The sequence below is a fragment of the Plectropomus leopardus genome, chromosome 17 (genome assembly GCF_008729295.1).
Source record: "Plectropomus leopardus isolate mb chromosome 17, YSFRI_Pleo_2.0, whole genome shotgun sequence".
Classification (NCBI taxonomy): domain Eukaryota; kingdom Metazoa; phylum Chordata; class Actinopteri; order Perciformes; family Serranidae; genus Plectropomus; species Plectropomus leopardus.
Window position 1 is genome coordinate 10386849 of NC_056479.1, and position 26498 is coordinate 10413346.

At 42.3% G+C, this 26498-nt stretch overlaps 2 protein-coding genes across 13 annotated transcripts in view; one reads left to right on the forward strand and one right to left on the reverse strand.

The window, feature by feature from the left end:
* The first annotated feature begins 4910 nt into the window (after positions 1–4910).
* hexim1 (HEXIM P-TEFb complex subunit 1) lies at positions 4911–8064 on the forward strand. Its single transcript, XM_042504887.1, has one exon. It carries the CDS (start codon positions 5228–5230, stop codon positions 6311–6313), a length of 1086 nt encoding a protein of 361 aa, XP_042360821.1. The 5' UTR covers positions 4911–5227; the 3' UTR covers positions 6314–8064.
* Positions 8065–9363: 1299 nt separating this feature from the next.
* arhgap23a (Rho GTPase activating protein 23a) overlaps positions 9364–26498 on the reverse strand; it is a 77032-nt gene continuing 59897 nt past the window's right edge. For 8 of the 12 annotated variants that reach the window (XM_042504899.1, XM_042504895.1, XM_042504896.1 and 5 more), the window contains 17 exons: positions 22397–22552; positions 21106–21217; positions 20954–20993; positions 19561–19698; positions 19163–19471; positions 19014–19075; positions 18801–18919; positions 18009–18127; positions 17774–17926; positions 17517–17595; positions 17357–17430; positions 17150–17239; positions 16902–17027; positions 16717–16758; positions 15758–15851; positions 12475–12506; positions 9364–11619 (listed from right to left, as the gene is read on the reverse strand). In XM_042504899.1, coding sequence (XP_042360833.1) covers positions 10177–11619; positions 12475–12506; positions 15758–15851; positions 16717–16758; positions 16902–17027; positions 17150–17239; positions 17357–17430; positions 17517–17595; positions 17774–17926; positions 18009–18127; positions 18801–18919; positions 19014–19075; positions 19163–19471; positions 19561–19698; positions 20954–20993; positions 21106–21217; positions 22397–22552 — 3188 coding nt within the window. In that variant the 3' untranslated portion in view covers positions 9364–10176. The remainder of the gene's footprint in view (positions 11620–12474; positions 12507–15757; positions 15852–16716; positions 16759–16901; positions 17028–17149; positions 17240–17356; positions 17431–17516; positions 17596–17773; positions 17927–18008; positions 18128–18800; positions 18920–19013; positions 19076–19162; positions 19472–19560; positions 19699–20953; positions 20994–21105; positions 21218–22396; positions 22553–26498) is intronic. The other 4 variants (XM_042504892.1, XM_042504890.1, XM_042504898.1 and 1 more) reach the window with 4 other exon arrangements.

The window sequence follows — 26498 nt, forward strand, 5'->3', positions numbered from 1 at the left end:
GGGTTGTGCACTAATCAGAAAATCAGCAGTTGGATTTCCTGGGCCCCCTAGTCCGTATGTCGAAGTGTCCTTGGGAAATATAATAATATAATATATATGATGTAGCGAAAGTGCTCCTGATGGCTGTGCCGTGTGTGTGTGAATGCATATGAGCGTTTAACTGAGTAGCAGGTGGCACTTGTATTGTTGCCTCGGCCACCAGTGTGTGAATGTGTGTGTGGGCTTTGAGCTGTCAGAAAACTAGAAAGGAGCAATACAAATACAAGTTACCAATTACCATGTTGTAATTAAGATACTGAGTCAAAATTACAAGATTACATAAATCATCATAATTACTTGAAAAGGCCTTGTGCCTCATGATGACAGATCTTTAAGAGCTTCACCTTATAATTACAAGAACACTATCTTATAATTATGAGGTAAGGTTGCTAATTTTTGTTTTGTTTGTTGAATGCAATGGTGCACTAGTGGAACGCAGCTGCAACATAATAAACTTCAGCATGAACCAGTCCATCATGGCCATTAATTTCAGTTTTGACTCAGTTTAATGAGTGCAGTAATAAAGCTGTAAAACACTGTGTGGTTTTTAAAAACATCTGTTAGATTTTCAGTTAATGAAGGTGTTTTTTTGGCTTCTTTACATTTCTAATTTACCCCAATTCAAAAAAGCAAATATTTAAATTTGCTGCTGTGCCCCTTTTACTTTTTATACACCAATAGTTCTCAACCATGTGTCTGAGCACAAGGGGTCCTTGAAGAAGTTCCAGTGAGTCCCCAGAAAAATGGGAAATAGCTTATTTGCACTATTTCCTTCACTATAATAGTGAGCATGTGAGTAAGAGTAATAAGAGTGACTACTCTGATCACAGGTTTCACTCCCTCCCCTGTTACTTCCTCAACTGTAGATGACAACTACACAATTCTGATTTAATCATATCTAACAGTCAAAATCTCATCCGATGGAGGTCCCCGAAGGGAACTCTTATCAAATGGGAGTCCATAACCTAATGAGTATCAGTGTAGGGGTCTCTGGCACTAAAAAGGTTGAGAATATACGACTGTATATCCAAAACTTTTACTCCGTATTTAAATACGACGAGTTCACAGTCGATGCTTTGTGGCGCTGCACGTATTTCTGTGGTAACATCACATCCAAGATACAACATCAGCAAAGCACGAACAGAACAAACTGTTGCTATACAGCAGCTCAATGCATTTTAAAGTCAGAACCAGAAGTGAAAACAGATGCAGGGATTGTTCAAGTGTTATACAAGCAATTTCCAGTCATGTGAGATTGTGCTTCAGCACAAAGCAAATGTACAAACTAAGCATCACTAGCTGTGCCACATGTGGGGATAAAAAATGCCCCTTAAGCTTCCCATCATGTATATTAAATATATTCTCTCACTATAAAAGAGGCAGCTAGCATACTTTTAAAAGAAGAGAACCTCCTTGGCTGAAAATGACCTGAGTGATGACGTTAAGCTATGCAGAAAAGGGTTATTTTTCAGGAGGCCAACATGATGAAACACCACTCAATCTGAGACCTGTTCACTTCATTACTTCCATGGATAATGTCGGCTGACTCATAGGGCTGATGGATGAAGGACTGAATTTACATTTATGTTTACATTTACATTTCTCAACTTTCACACCTCAAAGAGGCCTAATTTCAATGCAGTGTCGCCTGCTCCAAACTACTAAATGTGCATGTACGCTCAGAAATTCATTGTTTTTCCATATGAGAATGAAGCTATGAGCTAAAAAGAAGAACTCCAGGTTAACTTCCCTTTCACTCCTGCATGCTGGGAACAATAATGGACGCTGATGAAAATATTCTTGGTTAGAGTGCAGCGCCACTTGCTGGTCACAGCTGGACCTGCAAACACCCCAACAACAATCAATCCTGTTCAAGACAAATTCATATTTTACTGCCAAATGTATGTACATGGATCTACATGGTAATGTGCTGTGTGAAAGAGAAAACCTAGACTTACATCCTTTATGTGAGTGTATGGAGACTTACTTACAGTACCAGAGCAGCAGCTGGAAACTTAATTAAGTCTTGTAATGGAGTTATAACGGAGCAGAGAGGGACAGAGCCCAGCTAGGCGGTCTGATCAGGAAAAGCAAAAGAAGAAAAGTGATTTTCCCTGAACTGAAGCCATCCACAACCTCACACACATACACACACACACACAAAAACAAGCAGGTTTGGTGGGGTGGGTGGAGGGCACTTAAAGTGACATGTTTCCTTACTCAGTTATTAAATACTGCTGAAGTGTCCAGTATGTTCCTGTCTTTGTCACACTCTCACAAAATATAGAGTTGCTGCCTTCATGAAAATCTAAAAACACAGCCATCCTGTGCTCAGATGGATATCAGCCATTGTTCAAATTTACACTTCAAGGCCATGCGTAGGCCAAAAACAATTTCTATCTTTCATCTCCTCTCAATTGCAGCAACAACCATGTTAGACAGGGTGAGAGATTAAGTCATGCCTGCTAATCCTCACAAGCTGTGATCTATGCAGGAGCAGCTCTAGCTCTGAAGCTGCACCGCTACTTGATTTGAGAATATGGGAACCCTTGGTATGATTTCTCAATCTCCATGGTCGTTAGGTTTCATATTAACTGGAACGTACCACGTCTTCCTCAAAGGAGTCCCAGCTCAGCTTGCTTATTTGCCAGAGCTGAAACTCTGCCTGCTTCTATTAGTAGAAACAGTAGGCCTGTGTTGTTTGTAGCCTTTGGATTCCCAGTCTTAACAAGCAGTGTTTCAAAGAGACCCCCCATAAGAGGTCAGAGACTGGAGAACACAATTTACCAGTAATACAAGTAAATTGTTTTGTGGAAACTGGAAAAAAAAAAAAAAATATATATATATATATAGGGACACAGTTTAGGATGAAGTCAATGTATTGACTAACAACAGTGAACAGTGGGGCACTGTGTACAAACATTTCTTCAATATAGTATGTCTATGCAAAGAATATGCAATTACACAGAACAGTACAAAAACTATATTTAGATATTTACACTCCATAACCAGGTTGCCATTGTATCCCTTATCAAACAATTTTTAATTTCAGCTGTTTATTTCACAAAAAACTGACAATAATTATAAGGAAAAGTTGTGGCCAATCTATGAGAAGATTGTTAGTTTGGCGTGTAAAAACAAACTAGAGCTTGCTAACAATCAGTTAACTAAGGCACAGCTTCAGTACTGCCTTGCAAGATCAGGGACCGTCTACTTCCTGAAACTAAAACATTTCATCGAGGGTTCCATGTCCCGGATTGATACAAATAAGCGCTGTTTTACCGATAAAAATGTATAATTTTAAAGGCTGTGATCTATATTGATCAAAGAGAAAGTCGGAATCTAAACTATGAAATCAATCGCAATTCCGTAGTGGGAAACCCTCTCGGTAAAGATTACGTTCCAGCAATTACACTTACCCAGTATAAACACACTGGCCTAGTTAGCAAATGGCTAACCTTAGCAATTCGTGTAGCTAACGTCGATGGTGGTGGTGTGTATTTACTTTGTTGCGTCGTCGCTGTTGTCCTATCGACAATCGACAACATATTTAATTAGGAAAGCTTTTGTCTGAAACAGGTCGACCGCTCATGTTTTATTAGTTAGCATTAGCTAGCTTTGCTTTGTGTACAGAGTAGCGATGACGCTTAACTGGACCTGACTAGAAGCTACTTGCTTTGTAATATCGCCGTGCTCCAACTCACGTTATACGTTTATTTTGCTATCGTTAGTGCGTGTGGCTTCACACTTTATGTATTCATTGCAGTGTTTAGTTTGGGAACGACACAACGCAGTTCTCATTTGCTAACTAACGTTAACATTTGGCTAACGTTAGCTAGCACGTTAGCTTATCCTTAGCCGTTGATACGACACAACTGTGCAAGTCCAACACTGCATATCAGAACATGGGCTGCGCAGAAATACTCAGAACCGATCTACACCACTCCGTCCACTGGAAACTAGATTATTGAGCAAGTGTGAGATCGCCTGACCCACCCTTCAACAACGAGGGGCTCGGGGATGTGCTCGTAGCGGCAGCTGGACAATAAATGTCGTTTGTTTACGCTGATTCCAGAGTTCCCCACTAGCCCCTACCCCACAACGTATCACTCCGCACAACACACAGAATAATCATACTGAAATATTTAATGGTCCAACTGACACCGAAACGACGCGTTTTTATGCCACCAAACATGTAAAATAATTTGATTTTTAAAATGAGCTTTATTCATTTATTTTCATGTATGAACATTAAAAACGGACTAGTTTCCGTAAGAGGTCTTCTTCATTTTGCTTCAAAGACAGGAGTGGTTTAATTTTATTAGTAATTCGGCGTTCGACTGTGTGACGAGCAAATACAAATAAGACCTGTGATCTTACGGAGAAAATACACTTACTTGTTCCAATGATAATATAGTGTTATTCTGAGGTATTTAAATTAACTCATATGTCGTTACTTTTATATACACCCCCTTTATTTGTAGATAGTGTCGTCCATAAAATGCCCCGGACTGCTTTCTTGGTGCGGATTACGTACTTTTGATTGAGCGCTGATTTGTCCAATCAGAAAATACTTTAAGCTTAGCAACAGCAAAGTTATCCCCTTGTCCAATCATCAAAGAGGTGGGTGGGTTTTATCGCGCTGAGGCTTCTGCCATTTGATTGGTTAAAATGCTCGTCAGTTATAGCAGACTTGTGGAATATGTAGTTTGGTGTGGAGGCCCCAGACAGTGCTTTGCTGTAATCACAACGACATGTCCCATAATCCAACGGGTGTTACAAACAGTAGCATGCGCGCGGCTAGAGGCGGAGCAGCTATATAACCACCAGCTCCCTCTTCTTGAGTAGCACACTGGACACTGTTGTGACGGCGGAACGTCGTTCACGGGTGAGCGATAGTTTTGACAGCATCGAAACAGTTAATGGTAGTTAGCGACAGTTGCTCTGACAAACCCTTGGAGGAGTAACAAGTGTTTACTGTTAAGAAGTTGACTTTAAATTTTCGAGAGTCCGTTTTCAAACTCAAGAACTCAAACTTTCTTTTTCAACTCTATCTAGAAAACGTATTTTTTTTTTTTTTTGTTTAAATTGAATTCAACGTATTTTAACGAACTTTGAAGCTCGGCTTTGAGACCGTGAAAATGATCTAAAGAGCGCCGTAGCGGAGCCATCGGAGCGGATCATCAGGATGACAGAGCCGGCGGGGCAGACCCATCACCTGAAAACTTCAGGCTGCCCATCAGGTGGGAGCAGCGGAGTCGCGTTGGAGCATCTCCCGGCCAGAGGAGGACCGGAGAACGGCAGCAGGGGGCGACAGAGAGAGCAGAAGCAGCGGCGGGCGGAGAGCTGCGTGGATATCAACACAGACAAGTTATGGCAAATGAAAGGCGGACAGAGGGAGGTGTGCCCTGCCTTAGCAGCCGGAAACGAGGTCCCGAAGTGCCCGGTTGCAGCTCAACCTCACCAGAAAGCAGATGTTCCCGCAGGAGGTCACGGTCACCACATCCAGCAGGGTAAAAACGGCGAAGACAGACCGCTGGAGGAGACTTTAAACCAGGGGGATAGTCACATTGACTCCGACACTGGTTTCGATGCGCGTCTGGGCAAAAAGAGACACAGGCGCAGGACCTCCAAGAAGAAGCGCAACTGGAAGCCTTATTATAAACTGAACTGGGATGAGAGGAAAGCGCTGGAGGAGAGGGAGACAGCCAGGGCTTCCCGGTTGAGAGAGGAGATGTTCGCCAAAGGGCTCCCAGTTGCCCCCTATAACACCACCCAGTTCCTGATGGACGAGCACGACCGAGAGGAGCCCGACCTCAACACCGAGTGTGGGGTCAGGAGGCCCTCAGGGGTCGGGAGCCGCATGGAGGACACGGGCAGCGAGGAGGACCTCTTCGACAACGAGGAGGACGACGATGACGACGGCAGCGGCGGGGGCAGCGACGGCATCGGGAGGCCCGGGAACGCAGGTGGGGAGTTTCTCCAGAGAGACTTTTCCGAAACCTACGAGATGTACCACGTCGAGAGCCTGCAGAATATGACCAAGCAGGAGCTGGTGCAGGAGTACCTGGAGCTGGAGAAGTGCATGTCCCGTTTGGAGGAGGAGAACAATCGGCTGAGGCGCGCCGTGGAGCCCGGGGGTCCGACCGTGGAGAGCTCCCTGGTCCGGCTCGGAGAGTTGGAGAAGGAGCTGGAGAGACTGAGGGCCCAAAACACGGAGCTCCTTCTGCAGAACCAGCCGAGCAATGACAGGGGCCAAGTGGCAACCAATTAGAGGACACAAATCAACAGGGGAACACCCCCTTTCTAAAAGGTAAAACATTGGACTGCTGCATTTTTTTTATTGTCACCAGTTTCTGTAACAAGTTTGTCATCTGGACTATGAGTCCTTGCATTGCAATGCAATACTTTACGTTTCTTTTCTATTTGGACTGTAATGGTGTCCTGTTCGATTTTTTTCCCCAAAAGAAATGTAAATATTTCACAATAAGATTCCTTTTTATAAAGAGAATGTATTTGACAACACGAAAAATATTTTGTTTGTTTCCTGGGTCAAATCTGTAGGTATCCATTGACATATACTGTTCCATTTTTGAATTTACAAACAATCATATGTTGTATTTTTCCCCCCAAACAATAAATAACAAATCAAAGCTAATTGGCTCAGCTTACAAGGCTGTTTTTGCAGAAGTAAATTCCAGAGTGAATATTTTAACAATTGTGTGTTAACATAAGTTCAAATAAAATGTTGAAATCCTTCTGTTGTGTGTTGTAAAGCTTGCAGTAAAACACAGGAAGCGGTTCACAAAAGATGCAATGTGAAACTGCTGTAGGTGGCTCCTGTCAGCAACACTGATAATCACAAAGATTCGTCTTATGAGTATCCTGAAATCAGACATCAATGGACTCTGAACAGGGAGAGTACACAGACTGTAGCAGAAGGGGGGATGGGATATGATGGAGATGCTTTTCATGAAGGTTAGCCCACTTGGAGTTTAATCTACTGAGGATATTTTGCAAAAAAAAAAAAACAAAACATTGCTTAATGGGTTTATCCACGCCCCTAGAAAACATTTAGTTCATGAGAGGAGTGCTGGTCATATTAAAAAAAAGATCTGCTGGAAAATGTGTTTTTAAAGCTCTAAATTGAAGTAAAATGATCTAGTTTCAATAGATTTCTGGCACTGCAGCTAATTTTCAGAGATTTTATAATTATCTAACTATTCATTTAAGTTAAAACACAGAGCCTCAGTAGTTGAGATGAAGTTTCCATCATGTGCAGAGAGGCAGTCTGTGCCGTTTGGCCTGAAGAGGCTTTATTCACCTGCAGCCTCTAGAGGGCGTCATTCAGCTCTCATTTTAAGTTGCCTGGCTTCAAAACAAGAGCCTCATCCTCCCTGTACAACGTGAGTGTCTTACAGAACAAGCCCAGGGGCCCGACGGCTCCGGGGGGCCCCTACACCAGCGCATCAGCGTGAGGTCAGTGTTATTAACTTATATTTCATGTCAAAAACCTGTTATAAAAGTCATAATCTGCCACAAGTGTAAAAAAAATATCCCACCATCTCCAAAAACAAAAACACGTGTGAACTTTTTTTTAAACATAGTTCTGTTTATTTACATCATATAACCTTGCTTTAAAGCACACAGCCATGAGGGAAATGGTTTCAGGCGGACAACCTTTTTTCTTTTTAAAGTCCAGTCATTTTTCATATTAGTTATACTCAAAAAGCAAATTCCAAATGTACACAATACAATATGTTACATATTAAGATAGTATGTACAAAAAGATTCTTAAAATACAACAATGAGACATTAGGTAAAAATCACATTTCAGACAACACACGCCAACTTTTCCTTTTTGATGACGGTCTGCTCGTTCATCTGTGAGAAACTGGAGGTTGTCTGACATGACCTAATGGCGGTTTAGGATAGGGCTTGTTAGGTGTACCATATTCACACACTGTGGATCACTAGGCAGAGAGAGATGACCTCAGTTTGTTAAGAAAAGCAGCTGAGAGAGTACTATGCCGCTTCCCTCTTAGCAGCGTCGGTATTAGCTGTTAACGCCCGTGTCGAAGGCAAAGAGAGTGCATAGACATGTCCTTGGCTTGAAGTGTGCTTCTTCTTTTTTTAATTTTTAAGTTTTTACAGCCTCTCCGTTCGACCTCTTGTAATAAATGTACACATCTTTGGGTCAGTGCCTTAGTTCTACCATCAACCACAGGAGAGGAGGGCGGAGACCCAGAAACAAGGAAACGGGAAGATAAGAACCGACCATGGCACTGCAGAACAAAAACACATTCCAGGAAATCAGGCACTTGTAGAAAAAATCTTGAGGTAAGACAAAACTATAATTCATCATTTATTATTATCATTATCATCATTATTATTATTATTATTATTATTATTTTCACCGGGTTATTTGGTCAGATGAAAACATGACTTTTGGAAGTTGCGCCTCCTGTTTATTTTGTGAAATCAAGACGAGAGATGAAAACAATAGTCATTCTGTTTTCCTCTAATGTACCATTTCCCCAGTCAGGGAGGATTTTTTAGAGCCTGACCTTATGGAAACTCCTCCTCATGTAACCCCAAGGTAATAAACGTGCAGACAGATGAACCCTCAGAGGAGACGTGATGAAAACAAAGATCACCGCTGACAGGTGAGAAATGTAGCTACACAATATTTTAACAGTGTGTTGAACACTGTCGGGCTTCCCGTTGACAAAAATGATCATAGTTTGTCTGCAGCTCAGTAAATATGAGCAGATCTGTGGCAACGCTCAGTAATCCCAGACATGAATAACAAAACAAATGAGGTCAGCCATCACAGTGTGGCTCTGAGCTGCCTGCAAACTGCCCAATATAATGTAATGATTACCAGATTTATTCTCCTGCTACATGTTGTTGCTCGATAGTTTGTGCACACGTTGATGCAACATCGCTGAAAGTCACCAGAGAAACATTATTTCTAAGACTGCATCTGGTGAGATAAAGGTTTTCTGCACAGTGCTGAGAATCAGAGAGAAAAGGCCATTTATGAGGAAATAAGGAACAGCTTAAGTCATGTTTATCTTGTCTCCTGTGAACAGGTACACCCAAGAGGTGAAATCACAATAAAAGTACTTTTTTAACTTTAATACAAAATATATATAATATATATATTGAATAAAAAACAAACAAAAAAAAGAATATATTAAGGGAAACATTTCAAGTAATGTCTTGAAAGAAATGACTGTGCACTTTGTACGCACTTTTGTAAACCATAAAAAAAGGAACTAAAAAAAAAAGAAAAGTAAAAATAAATATAATGTTATCATATTTGTTTTTACAAGGTTAACTTAACAAGGCTTTGTACAAATGTTACAAAAATTGTTCAACACTAACACCTGCACACTCAGACACAAATATTGCTGCGCAAACACACACACGTGAACAAATAGAGAGACGACTGTAATTTGTGTGTTTGGAGTATAAATTACAGCGTGTGTGGTCTGAGGAGGATCACAGCAGGAAGACTGAGACGAGCAGTCGGCTGAGATCCCTCTTGAAATGGTTTTAAACTGACCGATAACATTTTTTAGAAGTGTGTGTGTGACTGTCTCTTCTGGCTCACTGAAGTAGGTTCAGAGAAATTTTGTAATAGTTAAGTTTGATAAGAAGCACCATTCTCTCAAGAACCAGAGGGACGCTGCGTTTCCAGCTCTAGTCACTTGAAGGGATTTAACCCTCTAATTTAAGTTGTGTGTGAGCAGGAAGGTAGAGAAGACAGGAAGGATGCTCGGTTATTACTCGAATGAGAATTCTTGGCTGTAACGTTGACTGTGATGAGGTCTGTTTGTCCGGTTTCTGTATTATTTCTATAAAAGCACACATATAGGAAAAAAAAAAAAAAAAAAAAAAAGCTTTGGCAACACTGGAATGCCCCTCGCCATGCAAACGGAGCTTATCGAAAAAAGAAAAGGGTGGGCTGCTCTTAAAAACACGGTCGTTGGTACACTGTGTTGCACCTGGCAACTAACCACGACTGTGTTTACGCTGCTGCCGGTCTACTGACCTGCAGGGAGCTCAGCCTGGTCCCCCCTACAGCCGCCTCTTGTCCACAGAGTGAAGTGAGAGATCAGCTGATGGGGCTCACAGGTACTGGTGGAATCTAGAGGTGGGTGCTTGACGTGTAGCCGCTCCCTGGTCGGGCCGATCCGCGTCCCGAGGCAGCCCTGATGGTTTGACCTGGTTCTGAGCGATGGGAGACAGGGGGAACTCAGTGACAGTCAGCGGGGGTCTCTTGTCAGAGACCTCCGTCGGGGAGGCCACCACGGTGTGTCTGCGCCAGGCTCGTCTCTTCCTCCGTGTCTCCGGGGACAGCGGTTTTCTCAGTCCCACGCTGCGTAGATCATCTGCCGAGCCAAGCAGGCGAGCACGGACCTGCTCCGCCAAAGACCTGCCGCCGGGGCCGGTCGGGGTGAAGGAGGCGGCCTCGCTTGGTGGCAAGGAGGGTTTGGGCCGGCTCAGGCGCAGGCTCTCCTGGCTGCTGCCGGAGGAGGGGTTGGTTCTTGAACTCTCCCTTCTCGCTCTGGACGCACCGTCCGACCCAGAACAGTTGCCCTCAGCAGCGGCGCCGGACAGCTCCAGCAGGTCCAGGGAGCGAGCCTTGACCTTCTCCGACTTCAGCTTCTTCCTGGCCAGAGTGTCGCACTGGATCAGCTTGTGGGAGTTGAAGGAAGGCCGCGAGTGCAGTCTGTGCGTGGTTGATGAGGAGGAGAAGGAGGAGGACGAGGGCGTGGTGGACCGCGCTCCTCCTTCGCTCCTGTCCGCAGAGTCTGCCGTGTGTGTGAGTGCTGTGGGCGGGGCGAGCAGGTTAGTGGGTGAGAGAACGGGGGGTTTGTAGTGTGTGTAGAGGAAGCTGCGTGGCGTTGCCGCCGGTTGTGTGTTCACAGGTGATGTCGGGTGTTTGTCAGGTCTCTCCTGGGTGAGGGAACGCGATGCGAAGCCGCTCTCGTTGTCCGTCTCGCTCACCAGCTCGCTGTGCTCGTCATCCGCATCCTCCCCCCTCCCCTCTGACCCCAGGCTCCGCCCTAATGTAGAGAGAGTGGAATAACCAGAAACAATAGAGCGAGCATCCTCTGGAGCTCTCCACGCCGGCCCCTTCGCCTTCGCCCGCACCTCCTCCTCGTGCAACAACATGGCTGCCTGCCCTTCTCCTGCCTCTTCTTCCGCTTTGCAGCACGGCCGACTAGGAACAACCGCCACCGCCTCCTCTTCTACCTCCTCTTTTGCTCCGCTTTCAACAACTTCCTCATCTTCCTCTTCCTCCTCCTCTTCCTCTTCTTCTTCGTCGTCATCCTCCTCTCCCTCTGCTCGAGGAGCAGTGTCTCCCACAGGCGACTCTGCCTCCTCTTCCTCCTCTGCCCCTAAATGTCCGGCTTTGATTGGCTCGTGCTCGGAGTCGTCGTCAGTGCTGCTGCCCACACGGCGGGCGTTGTGGCGCTTCCTGCGTTTGCGGCCCGTAACAGCTGACATGATGGACAGAGCCAGGAAGTCCTTGGGTGTGAGGTCTTTCTTTGACCCCCACGACCCCTGAGAGAAGAAGAAAAAAAACGTCACTGTGACACCGTCATGCATTTACAGCTGTTGATATACCGTAAAGCTTCAAATAAAAGTGCAGTCCCAGTTAATATCCTGGTGTGACGACACATTTTGACAAATAAAGGCCCGTCTCAATTAGAGGCCCGTCTACTTATCATGCAGATCATTTTTATAGATGTTTGTTGGATAAAAGCAGCATGTTGGACACCTGCTGGAGTTAATGTTAGTTAGCTTCTTAGATTGCACATACAATATGTATATATGTTTAAGCTTTTGTCAATATGGACATATTACACACGTCATTAGCGTGGTAAGATACTCTACTATTCAATCATTCAGTTCATTTTACTGACCATGAGGTCAGACCATGAGCACCAAAGAAGTAAACAAGACAGATACAAAAAAAAAGAGATTAGTAGATGCTGAAGACTATTTTTAAAAACTATATTAAAAATTATTAGAATTTTAAAGATTTTCTTTCAGGTCATAACTCACTTTACATTTTTTTTGTTTTACCTTATCTTTTTTTGTGTCTTTTTTGGCAAATTTTGGCATAATTTTCTTGTAATTGGGTCATTTATAAATGAATGAATGAATAAATAAAGCCAATATAGCCAGGTTTTAAAGGGCTAAATAAACAATTGGATAATATTTGCCGTCTTTGGTGATCAACAGTTTTGTGTGAAAGGACTTAAAAGCCCGTCACATATAGACGTCTGTCCCAAATATAGGCCTGTTTAGGTCAATGATTTCAGCAAATAATAGCCCGGGCTATTATTTGAAGTTTTATGGTATGTTAAATACTAGTGTCGGACAATATCTGTGTACCATGAAAAGAGATGTTACCTTTGATTTAGCTGAGTCACTGTTGGTTGAGTCTGGGGAGAAGAGAATAAACACATCAGCGGGTCAGAACCACTGAAGGTAACAAAAGGCCAGAACAGTCACGGTGGAGGACACAGAGGCAGCTGGACGCATCATCACTTTTTTAATGTAACGAATCGACAACAAATCACAGAAAACTGCGACTGCGTGCTACACGCTGCAAATCTTAATGTCACATCGGCTGTTTTCCATCAGCTGTTATGGGGGAAAACACCTGCTGTGACATCACAGATTGGGGGCGTGGCTGCTTGAACTCTGCTAAATTTGAAGGGACGTGTCTTCCTCTGTGCCCTCTGACCTTGACAGACCCCAGCAAAAGACACTGATTTACACACTGTGATAAGATGTGGAGGAGAAACAATGACCGGGGGAGCGGGGGTTAGGAAACCACGGCACACACCGATGACATCACCGGAAAACACTGATGACATCAATCAGTGAAAGAAGCGCTGAGAGGCGTGAAGCCAGAAATAATGTTGAGTGGAGAGTTTGAAAAGAAAACACATTCCCTCACAAACACAAACACACCGACGCAGAAAAAAAGCCAGTTTTGTTTTTCACACAGCGTATGAATCAAAATCTATGGAGATACCCCGCAGGCGTGATGGCGGCCGTTTAAGTGGCTTTTGATGGAATCGTTTGTACCAACGATAATAGTAAATATTGATCCAGATTATTTGTGTGCTGCCTCCAAATGGCAAACTTTCACCCTTCATCTGTGGGCTTCATTTTCTACGTGCACTGCTGTTAAAGCTCCACACCGTAAAATCTGACAAAGTGATCATCCTTAACACATCCTAAAATCTTTGAAACTGATTGCCTTGAAAAGGAAAGTAAATATGACTATAAATCTTAATTTATGTTTACTTTAAGTGTTAAACTTGAAATTTAGCTCTATTTACTTAATTTTGTGAAGTTGTTACAACTTCAAAATGACAAGTGAAACTACCTTGTTCTTTCTTTGTGTTAGCAACTTCAGTAAACCAAGTTAATCTGACTCAACGTGATCATGACAAAGAAGATTTAGAAGTTAGGGAGCTCTGTTTCCTAACATGTTTAATAAAATATAAATATGATTGACTACTATGCAACTGGCAGAATAAAGATATATTGCACAATAAACGTGGTTTGAAGATGCGAAAGCTTAGAAAGACTGATTTAATTGAACTTTTAATTTTTAAGTTGCAATGCCCTCTCAAATTTACGTAAATATATATCTAAATTTGAAGTAAATTTAACAATTAGAAATAAGGTTAACCTAAACTAATAATTACATTTACTTACATTTTTCAAGGCAATCAGTTTCCCACATTTCTTTGGTAAAATCAACTTGTCAGTGGTGTTGATGTTTTGCTGCCACTCATGGAGAAGAAGCCTTTCGCCGTAAACTCTCAGTAAAGCTGTGTTATAGGGTCAAATATTAAGACATGCTGTCCTCACAGACCTGTATCAGTATCTGTATCTGTACAGTAACCGAATCGCACGACAGAACACCGGCCACGATGGAGGACTTTTCTCGACAGTCTACGCTCAATAGGGAATACAAAGGCCTTTGTAAGTAGGTAGGTAGGCAAATTGAAGATGATTCTTTCAGCTTCGGGAACTCGGCTGTGCATCTCTTAATATTTGCAGACATTTTTAGACTATGAGGCAAATAATCTGCAGATCATTTGTTAATTTAAAAACTAGTTCTAAGCACTATTGACCACAAGTTTCTGCTGTAACGAATATCAAAATGTGTAACCTGTCTTGAGACTAACTCAACATTTCAGATTTTTAACCCAGTCAGAGAAACTGGTGGTTAAGTATTACACCAGATCTTCTCTTGTTTTGCTATATTTCTGAGGAATCTCACTTTGAAAGGCCACTTCTGGGATATTTTCTTATCTGAATTGGGACTGTAAAGCCCTTTAAGGCAAATTTGTGCATTTGTGCACGTGAAATGCCAAATTAGCATGAATCTGAGGTTGGAAAGCATGTTTACAAACAGGAAACAACAATCTTGCATAGTAAACCTTTGAGAAACATGTTAAGAAACTCATAATATTTTGTTTGAAAATGTACCAATGACAGAAACCCAGAGGAAGAAGGATGGAAGTTGAGGCCACTACAGAGCCTCACACAAATAAATCAGATGAAAATAGATGTATCTCTGATGAGGCTTTTGAAACGGCGCCACCCAGAGTCCCTTTGGAGCTAAGAGTGGGGTTAGGAGGAGCCTGATGATTGGACCTCGCTGTCTAGAATCGCCCGTAGGATGAGTTGAGCTCAGCGCTCGACAACAAGACCAGTAGTGACTGGGAGTTGTCTCTCAGTGACAGACCAGTTTACACTCCAGTGTCAGATACAGCAGCAAAGAGCGTCCTGTCAGCCGTTAATTCATTAGTCAGACTGGGGTCGAAGTGAAGTGACATGTTTTTACAGAGACGGCCGTCTGACACTAAGAGGGAGACGCTGACTTTAAGGAGGGTAATGGAGACCATGGAGACACAAAACCATCACCAACACTCACAGTCACTCGCTCTCTTCCTCACCCACACAAGCATTATCTCACTTTCACAATACAATGCACAGACTCGGTTTGTACACACACACACACACGCACACACACACACGTATTGCCAGGGGAGTTCCCATCCTACCGCAGTGGCTGCTCCACAGGCTCAGCTAAGAGAAGGAAATGCAGAAACGTACAGAGAAAGTGAAAGATGAGCAACGTGGAGGGAAAAAAAGAGGTCAGCAGAAAGGAGAGAAGTGTAGGCACGCTATCAAACACAGAGACACTCCAAGTGCTAACACTTTCATTTCTTATGCTGCGTTCCAGTTCTGTTGGAAAGTGGGGAATTCTGGCTTTAAACTGGGACAAACTTCCAAGGAGGAATCCTTGAGATAATCATCCAACTCTTGAGATAATCATTTTAACAGCTTTTAAAAAGCTCAATCTCAAGTGGTTTTGGTTTACAGATTGTTAGATTTCATTGGAACGAGAATAATTTATCCACTTGTTGAATCATTTTCTTCAGAATGAAGGCTCAGTTTTGCAAAATAACTTGATAACATCTGACAGCTCTGTATTTTTCCTCAATTTACCGGAGTACACAGATTGTAATTATGATACACTAGTGGAGAATTCCTGCTTCCAGCTTTAAACGGAAAGCAGCATTAATTGTGGGTTGCTGATTACAGCTTCCTGAATGCTTCTGGTCGGCTTGTTAAGACTTAGAGCAGTAAGCAGCGTGCTTACCTGAGGCCTCCCCGAGCAGAGCGGTCCTGCCGATGTTGGACAGTAGGTGGTCAATGTTGGGGGCAGGTTGCACGTCCTCCGTATCCACCGGCGTCTGGATGGACAAACACAAAACAAACAACACTAAATGACACTACAAAAGGCTGCAATTTATTTTGACTTTCAATAAAATGGAGAGCTGTGGTTTTGAAAGTGAAACTGAAAGTTCCACAATAACACAAACTAACTGGTCGAAGCAGACCAGCAGCTCCAGTGTTCAGCAAGGTAAAATTACTGTCTTTGTCAAAGGAGTCTGGCGGCTTTAAAGAGAGCATAGATGGATAAAATGGCCTCTGATCCCCGTCTGAAAGGGTTGTCTGACCGCAAGGTGAACAGAATTAAAATATTCTAAATAAAGCATACACTCAAACACATTTAGCTCCTGCCCCATCCACAGCAGCACATCACTTAGCTTTGATATCGGACTCTTGCTTCTTCAAGCTGGGAGCGTACCGACTGACATGTACTGTATTTAATATACTGACTATAGATAAGAACCCTGTTCAACCAACATCAATAAATCCAAACCATCCCTTTAAAGGTCAAGTGTGTAGGATGGATTTGCATCTAGCAGTGAGATTGCAAAACTGCAATTAAATTAAACTTCTCTCATGTGCCGAAAATAGAACCACGGTGACCGATGCAAAAATCTCGAGCCAGTGTTCGTTTTTGTCTGTTCTGGGCTACCGTAGAGCAACATGGTGAACTTCATGGGAGAGGACCCAGTCCATTTGTAGATATACACGGCTCATTTTAAGGTTATGGAAACACAAACATTCTTATTTTCAGGTGATTATAAACTAATGAAAATATATATACCATTTCTGTCAATATGTATTCCCCTAAAAACCAACACACTTTAATGTCTACATAAATCATTATTGTCCACAAGCTATAAAACAATAATTTGGGAAACAAACCTTTTCATCCTTGTCTTGCTCTTCAGTGAAAAACCAGTTGCACTACAAAAATAACAGAGAAAGAAATTGAAAAAGCATGAAAACCAGTAATGTGTGTGTGTGTGTGTGTGTGTGTGTGTGTGTGTGTGTGTGTGTGTGTGTGTGTGTGTGTGTGTGTGTTTGAATGTGTGTGTGGCATCTCTCACATGTTGGATGAGCGTCTCCACTATCTTGTAGCGGTCAGGCATGTGCGTGACCATATCTTTCATGTTGTCCTCAGACGTCCGAACCAGAGTCGGCCCAAACACCAGAGCCAGGTTACGGGGCTCCATCTGCACAAAGACAGAAGACATGATTACCAAGGACATCACAGCAATATGCGATTATAGTTCAATTACTTGTACAAATGCTCTTACAAACAAACAAACAAACAAACAAACAAACACACACACACCTTGTTTTTATCTGAATTGTCTGCTACAGTCTTCAGGTGACAAACAAGAAACTTCAAAGTGTGGTAATAATAATCTGGGAGGTCTCGAATCTGTGAAAACACAAAAAAGAGGAATGACAAAATTGATAAACCTGTTGAACCTGACAGATTTCTCGCCCAGTAGATGAATTATTCTGACAAAATTCATTCATGAAAACAAATACGCACCAGTTTCTTCATGGTTTTTAGTCGTTCTGATGCACTTTCCATCCGATTGGCGTCAATGAAGTCGTTGTACTTGTCTGTGCAGATAAAAAAAAAAAATTAAAATCCATGTAATAATTTGATATGAATGCACAGCTGATATGAATTACATGTTTGGACTCACCATTGGTGAAGAGCGGCTCTGGAAGTTTCCTGAAGAAGGATTTGAGTAAACTGCTGACAACATTGAGATCCTGCCACTTCTGTTGACAGCAAAAGACACAGAGAGGAGAGAGTGGTCATCGGATATTAACCCTCTGCATCTAATGGAACAGTTTTATCAAGTAAAGCTGAATGAAACCTTTCAGTGAAAAGTCTATATTTTTCTCTCTTGAGTGCTTTTCTTACAGTAAATGCATATAAGTATTTGTTGTTCCTCACCTCCTCTGCAGGGTTGATGTCGACGCCCTTGTTGAGCTGATCCTGGAGCATTGACACCATGGCGTTGTTCCCCGGGACTCTGTAGATTCCTGTATACTCCAGACCCATGTCTTCCACCAGGCCGCAGCAGATCTCCACGATCAACGGGATGAACTGAGATGGACAGAGACATGAAACCTTCATTAAAAGATCTGTTTTGTTGCATTCAGGCAAGACAGCGGATATCAAAGCTCACCTTGTTGTTTACACCCGGCTGACAATCCTCCAACCTCACACCGAAAGCTTTAGGCCCCGCCTTCTTTGCCTTCTTCATGATGTTGATTCCCCACGGAGACTTCGGAGGGCCGCTCTCATCTAAAGAAAGTTAGAACAAAAACTTTAGACTTCACTGCTGGACAGAGAGCTTTAGTGTTTGCTTCTTGGTGTACGTAGTACTTATACTACAGACTTAGTCAGAAGATTAAAGGGACCAAAATCCATATTCTTCCTCTCACCTGTGATGTTATTTATCAGTTTATATTGTTTTGGTGTGAGTTGCTGAGTGTTGGAGATATCAGCTGTAGAGATGTCTCCAAAACTCAGCAGCTCACATTAGAACAATTTAGACTGATAAATAGCACTACAGGTAAGAGGAAAAATATGCCATTTTTCTATTTTGGGGTGAACTGTCCCTTTGAATATTCTGATATCTGGAGATATTTTTTTTTTTTGAAAAATGACACAATATCAATGTTAAACCTTAACTCTAAGTTGATGTTTCTGTCTTTAGTCTACATATTTAATCTGTCTCTACTACTTATTAGTACAGCAACAAATTACTTATTATTTTAGATTTTTACAGTTTAGACTATTAAACATATTGCCTCTAATAAATATAAAACACAATTACCCAGAACTGTGCTGACATAATTACCCTCAGTTCATTTTATTTGAGTTTGCTCTCTCCAGGTGATAATCACTCTCACTGACGTCTGATATTTAATCAAAAGTAATTTCAACACAATGAGTAGTAAGCCCATATACTGACCTTTGCCCTCTGGCTTTGGGGAGCGTGGCGCCCCTGCAGCGTTTTCCGTCTTTGCGAGCAGAAATTGAGGCTTCATGCGGGGCATCCTGGGAGAGGAGTCTGGTTTGCTGCCTGTTGGACTGCAGGGGGAGACAGAAAGACAGATTTCATTCAAGCTGTCAGTAAAGGCTGCTTCATTATGCCCAATTTAGCATCTATTATCAGGTGGCTCACCTCTGTTTCCTGTAATCGTTCAGTTTCTTATTGATGAGGGCCTGTCTGGAGAGGCCGAGCTCCTGCAATAAGCAAACAATCCTTTGTTAAAACTACACACTCCAGGCACAGCCATAGAGGCGGTTGAAGGTGAAGGTGCGTCCTCTGACCTCGCTGTCTGTCTTGCTGTTCTCCCTGATGACCTTTATCCAGTCCAGCATGTCCTCCCGGTCCTCCGCCTGCAGCAGGTACTCGCAGAAGTCCTGTGTGGTCAGCCGCAGGGCGTGCTTCCGTTTGGTCTCACTGTACGCGATGTCCACCAGGCAGCCCCGGATGCTGATTGGCTGCTCGTCCTCGGCCGAGCCTCCGATCGTGGCCCCGCGGAGCACCGCCTCCCTCTTGTCCTTGTAGAGGAACAGCGAATGGGAGCGAAGCACCGAAAAGACTCGCTTCCACGGACGCATGCCACTGCCCACCTTCTGTGGAGAGAACATGAGATGTGAGTCCCTGCTGGCTTTGAATACTTTTCTGCCTTCAGTTAGTTTCTTATCAAGCTCCATGTGCCCACCTTGCCCTTCTCTGTAAGGATTTGTTTGAAGTGCAGCCATCCTTCTCGCCTTACGTCACTGTAAGTGATGTTTCCCAGCTCTGAGGTGGAGTGGCGTTTAGATCGAACCTCCTCTGCTGTTCCGAGGTTGTCCAGGGACTGAAACACAAACAAGGAAACCGTCAGATCATTTGTTGATGATATGTGTTGCCTTGAGACCTTGAGAAAAAGCTGTTAAATCAGACTTTTTTCCCACATTTATTTCACATTATTAATCAAAAGTTATGGTAACAGAAGGCTATCCATATCTGACAATGTGTTAAAACGTTAGCTTTGTCTCTCGTGCTGATATTACAATATGAATAAACTATATTTGTAAAGCGAATGTTTTTGCTGAGGAGTCAGCGTGATTATTTTAAAAGCCAGAATATCTGTCCTGTCCTTCAGTCTGTGCTGGTGGCGGGTTTAGTTGTGACCGTTGTTCCACAGGATGAGGTGTTTTCCAGTGTTGAATTTGAGACTTCTCCTCTCCCCACATTACATCATGTTGCAACAGATGCATCGGCAGCTGATGCAGCAACTATTTAGCCTCTTTGTGTTACTGTGCCGTGAGTTGCCAAATGCTGTCTTTAAAACTCACATAAAACTGCTTCCTGACACAGCTTTATTAAAGCTGACACAGACTGAATATGAATCACTTGAGTAGCTACGTTGTTTTGATTCTAGTTTGAAGCACTTTGACGGCAAAAATATAAATATCTATAACACTTTCTGATGAACAGAAAACACCACAGGCACAGGCAAAAAACAAGATAAACACAAGTGGAAAAGGAAGATTTTGGGGCAAAATGTTGTAAATGTTTTCTTCTCAGGGAAGAATTTTTTTTTTCTCGTTTGCTTAAAAAATTGATAAATATGCAAGAAAACTTCCCCTTGCTTTATGCAGTACACTCAGGAGTTTTACTGTTAAACCCTCACTTGGTCTGGTATGTCCACTAGCTTAACTGTGGCCACAAGTTGCACAGGCTCACTTTAATTGAACTCAAAACATTACGTATCACAGGTGCTATTACAATTCTGATTTTACACAGCCACTGGTTCTATACTTTTGACCACCCACTGTATATAGACACATCAAATGTAAAATCTTCATATTGTGTTATGCCTTGATCTATAATCAAATACAAGTTAATTTTGTTAAAGTAGTCCGTTAATCTGCAGGACATTTATTGGTATTTATTAGTCGTTCTCCTGGTTTGATTTTCTGTGAGAGGAATGTGTGAATGACATAGCAATCAACCTGATCTGGCAAAACGACCTTGCAAAAACGTGGTAGTGAGAAAGTACAAGATTTTATCAAAGTAAGGTTTAGATGATGTAAAGTGGGAGCAATCAAAGGTGAAGAAGAACTCACTCCGTCTGTAAAGAAACTCTTCACTCTCTTTGGTAGCCTCCTGTGAAGTAAAACAACACAACTGAGAGTTAAATGTCAAAAAATGTTTGCCTGCGCACGCAATTCAATGGATGCTGTTTTAATCCCAGCTGTGTCAGTTTGACGGTACTCACGAGAAGACTCGCCCTTCCTCTCTGAACGTGTTGAGTCCCTCGTCACACGACTTGGAGCGCTCGGTGGTGATGGCTAGAAGATAGGAGGAACGGCGACCGGATTTAATACTGCCTGCTCAATGAGAGGATGAATGAGCAGAGCGAGAAAGAGAGAAACAAAGAGAAAGAGACAGAGAGAAAGACAGAATGTTGATGTAATGCCAATCACCAGAGTGGACGGTGTTGGATTATCAGAGGAGATAGTGACGGAGGGAGCTGGAGGTGGCGCAGGAGGAGGAGGTCAGGGGTTTGAGTGGCGTGATTAGGATGGACGGTGGGGAGATGAGCTGGAGCGGTGGGTTAGATTAAATCTGGTCTCTTTTCTCACCACTTGCATGCAGGTGTTGCTTCTCTGAACATTCATTTTCATGCATATTTTAAAAAGAAACATTTCTTGCAAATCTATGTTTGTCCAATTCTATAAAACTTTTGGGCTTCTTGCACTGCTGCAAAAGAACCAAACACATTCTGAACAAACATGCTTGTCTTTGTGTCAAACGTGCAACCTACAAATCCAGCATGCAAAAAAAAGTTACAGCACTACTGAAAACCTCATCTTTACAAGTATTTTTTTGTCTTTTACTGAGCCTCAAAAGTCTAATTTTCAAGTGCACTTAGATTATTTCAACCAGTTTCTAGTTAAAAATCACCAGAAATCAGTATTTAAGAATTCTGTAGAAATTAGTGTCAATATCGTGAAAATTGACAGAATACGTATAAGTGATAGGTGTATAGAGCATATATAAGTTTTATTACATCTTATTTTTATTTTATCTCATTTATATGCATAATATTTTATCTTTTTTGGCACTCAAATCACTTTTTCGCATTTTTGCATTGTCTTGAGCTGCTGTAAAGTGAATTTCCCCGGTGTGGGATTAATAACGTCTTATCAAAGAAAAAGCATTATAATGCAAACTGCTGCATGACAACAACTAAAAATGACACTTCATTCTTTAAAATTCTTTAAATATTTTGATATGAATTAGAACTGGTTGAAACCACTTCTTTTTACTTTCAAGACTCAGTAATCGGCAAAAAATACCCGATAAGATGCTCTTACAACCTCTTGACATTTATAACTTAGTACAACAACCAACCAGGAGGGATTTAAGATCTCCTGCTTCATCACCTCTCTGAAGTAAAAGGAGGGGTCATCTACAACGCCAGCAAGCACCACAAGTCAGATACTTTTCAGCTGCATGCAGCAGAGAGGAGGGAGGGAGGAAGGGGGGAGGAGGGGAGCACTCACTGCAGTCGTGTGAGAAGAGCCTAGTGAGGGGGAAGGTGAAGGTGGGGGAGGCGGGGCTGGTGACCACGGCGGGCGCCGAATTCATGCCGCTGGACACCACGGAGGACGCCGGCACGTGGCGTGCACGCAAATCAGCACCGGGGCTGGTCGGCTCATCTGTTGGGAGGGTGGAAGGAAGGAGGAAGGGCAGGAGGAGAGGAGAAAGGAGGAGCGAGGGATAAAGTTAGTTGTTAGAAAAAAAGGTCAGAATGGAAAAAGAAGGAAAGTAAAAAGGGTTAAATGAGGAGAAGGTGAAGAAGAGGAGAGGGTTTTAGAGGAGAGGAATGGCGAGGGACCGCAGGGTTACCATCAGAAATACAAAACAAAAAAAAATAATTTCAGTTTCCATTTCTTTCATATTATTTTCAAATTCTTTCAACTGCAAAATAGGGTCACAACAAACAATCATTTTAATTGTTGGTTATGTTGCTATCTTCTTAATTAATTGATTAGTTGTTTGGTCTTTAAAGTGTCAGAAAATGGTGAAAAATGTCTATCGCTGTACCCCAAAGTCCAAAATGACATCCTTTAATGTCTTTTTTCTCCACACCCCCCAAAAAATCTGTTTACTGTCATAGAAGAGTAAATTAACTAAAAAAAAATCACAACTAAGAGACTAGAATCACAGAATTTCGACTTCTTTTTCTTAAAAAATGACTCAAAACAGTTAATCGTTTATCAAATTACTGGCAAATAATTTAACTGCCATCGATTAATCGTTGCAGCTCTACTGCAAAATCAAGACATAGCACTATCATAGTTGAACACGAGGCGTTTCTAGATTCCAGTGAGAAGTGCACAAAAGACAAGGCCACAAGCACAAGAATATACTTCATTTACAAATCAACAGAGGGAGCTGATAGAAACCTGTACAGCTCTCTTAGAAAAGAAAACAAATGCAACCACATCAAGCTAACAGTTTAGAGATAATGCAGTACCTGTGTCTCCTGTTGCCATAGGAAGACCTATTCAGTTATTAACAAAGGGGGTTTTGTAACAGATTCACAGGCTGCAGGTTTCAGTTCTTTAGGAAATCTACAGCAGTGTGTGACTTGATAAATGTCAGAATATATACAAGAGAAAATATCCCAACCAAAAAAGACAAAAACAATAATATTGTGGATAATTAAATGATGTTTAGTGGTAGTTTTTATGCCATGAATAAAGCTTCTGTGCTCAGAAGACGAGAGGCATGATACAGTTTTGTGGGTCCCTACAGGCTGCAGGACTTTACCAGTTTCAGATGATGCAAAGGGATATGAAACTGTAACACGCTCGCATACACTCACACTTCCTGACTGACAGAGAGGATTAGAGAGCGGCCAGATATTTGCATAAAGCGAGGCGAAGCTGGATTTGCCGGTGACATTTTAAACTGTCAGGACTAAACTGCTGTGAGGCGTCAGTGTGTTCTCTGTGGAAACTACAGAGGGCAGCACAGCCTCTGCAGACAGAGATCCACCCCTACAGACCACCACAAGGCCTTTCTGTAAATTCTTGCTATGGTTTCATCTCATTCCAGCTCTGATTTTATTGTTTCTCACCTCTCTGTCCCTGCAACCTCCTGCAATAACCCCTCACCTTCTTCTCCTTCCCTCTGGCTTTCTCTTCCATCTGCCACCTACCGATGCTGCTCTATCCCTCACTCTTCCCGTGCACACTAGAGTCCGACTTCAGGCGGAAAACATTTCCAATCTGGGATGAGGAATCTGCCTGTTTACAGCGCTGCCCAGAAATAGCCGGGCTGTGGGTTTAACAAAGGCCGTCATTAACAGAGAGTGAGCTCAGAGCCATGAGACGAGGAAGGACCAGCAGAGGGAAGCAACATACTGCAGCAGCACACTCTGCCTCGACTCTACAGGATATCCTGCAACATGTATGGAAAAATAGCCTACAATAAGACAAAATCAAGGTTTAAAGTCAGTAAAAGTCAGACCTAAGTTAAGACAGATAGGTAGGCTGCAACAATTATTTTCATTCACGATTATGCTGCTGATTATTGTCTCCATTAATTGATTGCACGTTTGGTTAATATAATGTCAGAAAACAGGGAAAATACAAATCATAATGGATTTCCTGAAAGCTAAATATGACAACTTGAAAATGTTTTTTCTTTTTTTTTTGTCTGAACAACAGTCCAGAACTCTCAGATATTCAATTTAACATCATGTGACAAAAACAAGCTGCAAATCTTCGTAAAAACATTTCCAAAAAATTGCTTATTCCCTCTGCAATCAGTAATACATACAATTTTTGCTTGAAAAATGACAACTATCAGTTATCAGTTGATCATCTGACCAAGCATCATAGTGCTGAGGTCCCATTATACACAAAAAAGGTTTAATATCCTAAAACTGAGTAAAACAGAGAGAAGAAAACCAGGAATCTTGAAAAAGAGACTGAGAAAAAAAGAGGGCTTTTGCCTTCAAGACAAGACAGAAGGGACAAGAGGCCACATGGAAGCAAGACAGAGCCCAGTACAGAGGGTCTTGGTCCTGGTTTGTTGTGTCCAGGGTCCAACTGGTAAAGATAGTCACAGACTGGACCCCTTCACAGACACACAAACCCCTTCATCTTCCAGAGCAGAACAATAGCAGCATTGAGGGCGGGAGCTGAGAGTATGGGCCCCTACTGTTCCCCACGAGGACCGCCACAAAAACCTCCTGGTAATTTACAGCGTACATTCATGCTGAAAGACTCCAAGTGGGTACAGAGTAAAACGCTGCATCTGTGGACATGCCCATTCCTCTGTTATTACATTGTATGAGCTCCAAAAATAAAAATACACACAAATATACAATATACAATATTAATAATACAAATTCTAGATCTCTATAATACACATCATAAAAACATATTTTTCATCAGACGCAGCCTGCCTTTGTGCTCTCCACCTCACTGACGTCCCTGCTTTTCAGACAAGAACGACAACAGCCTATTAAATCGCATGTTCCCAAACAGGCCCAGATCATATCAGCATCTCCGTCAGAGAGATGAAAAGATGCAGAAAGACAGAGAAAGAAAAGCTAAGTTCTTGTCTGTGGGGAGAAACTAGCCTAGTTTCAGTTTATGGCCATTAAACGTGTCCCAGCCTGCAGCTCTGACTGCCTGGTTTCGTTTAATTCAGGTGAAGGTACAAGGCAAGAATGTGATCTGACAGACGCACTGAGAGAAAGAGGCAGAGAGATGCTTCATGGTTTGCACATTCCTCTGGATTTTCTCTCTTGAAATGACTTTTTCTGACCGAGTGCGGCTTGGCCCAAACATTGACGGTCTTTCCATGTTGGGTCAAAGCATCCAAGTCAGCTGATTTGAATCTATTTGGCATAAGGGTAAGCAGCGGTTGTTATCCTCGGGCTGTGACAGGGTGAATGGTTTGACTTAAAGGCTCCTCTACATGTCAGGTGATAAAAGCACACATGAAGCCCATACAGCCCATTCTCCTCAAGTCTTTTCAGGGGAGTGAACACGCTGGGACAAGACCACACTCACTTCCAGTGACACCAGCATATGGGGGCCATAACTGTACAGTGCATATAAAGACCTGCATGTCCTGAATGCACCAAAGCCCCTTATGATCATCATAATCTATTCATGGCAAAATTATTTAGATTGAGATAAACACTTTCATTCAATCTGTTCCATTTAATCCAACCTTCCTATTTATCTTGTACAAAAACATGTAAATTAGTTGCATTTCTTTGTGCTTGGACCATAAAAAGGTGATAAAGTCTTTTAGAATTAGCAGGCAACTTTACTTTCCTTTAGATTGATTTAACAGCCATTACATAATTTACAAAGTGAACCAAACTGTAATTTAGATGCACATAAAAAGTATTTTTAAGCAGCCCCTTTTCTAGTTGTATAAATTAAAATGTACAGTAGTTAAGATGAAACTTCACAGGCATGCTAGCAGCTCTGTGAGGCTGTGCTTTAACTAAATGCTAATGCTAGCACAACATGCTGTCAACTACAATGCTAACATGCTACCTTCTCTCAGGTGATGTTAACCATCTTCATTTAGCATGTTATCATTCCATAATAGGCATCAAATACACAGTAG

Excerpts from the sequence above, each read along its gene's own strand:
- hexim1 (XM_042504887.1), top strand. The coding sequence starts at position 5,228 with ATGACAGAGCCGGCGGGGCAGACCCATCACCTGAAAACTTCAGGCTGC.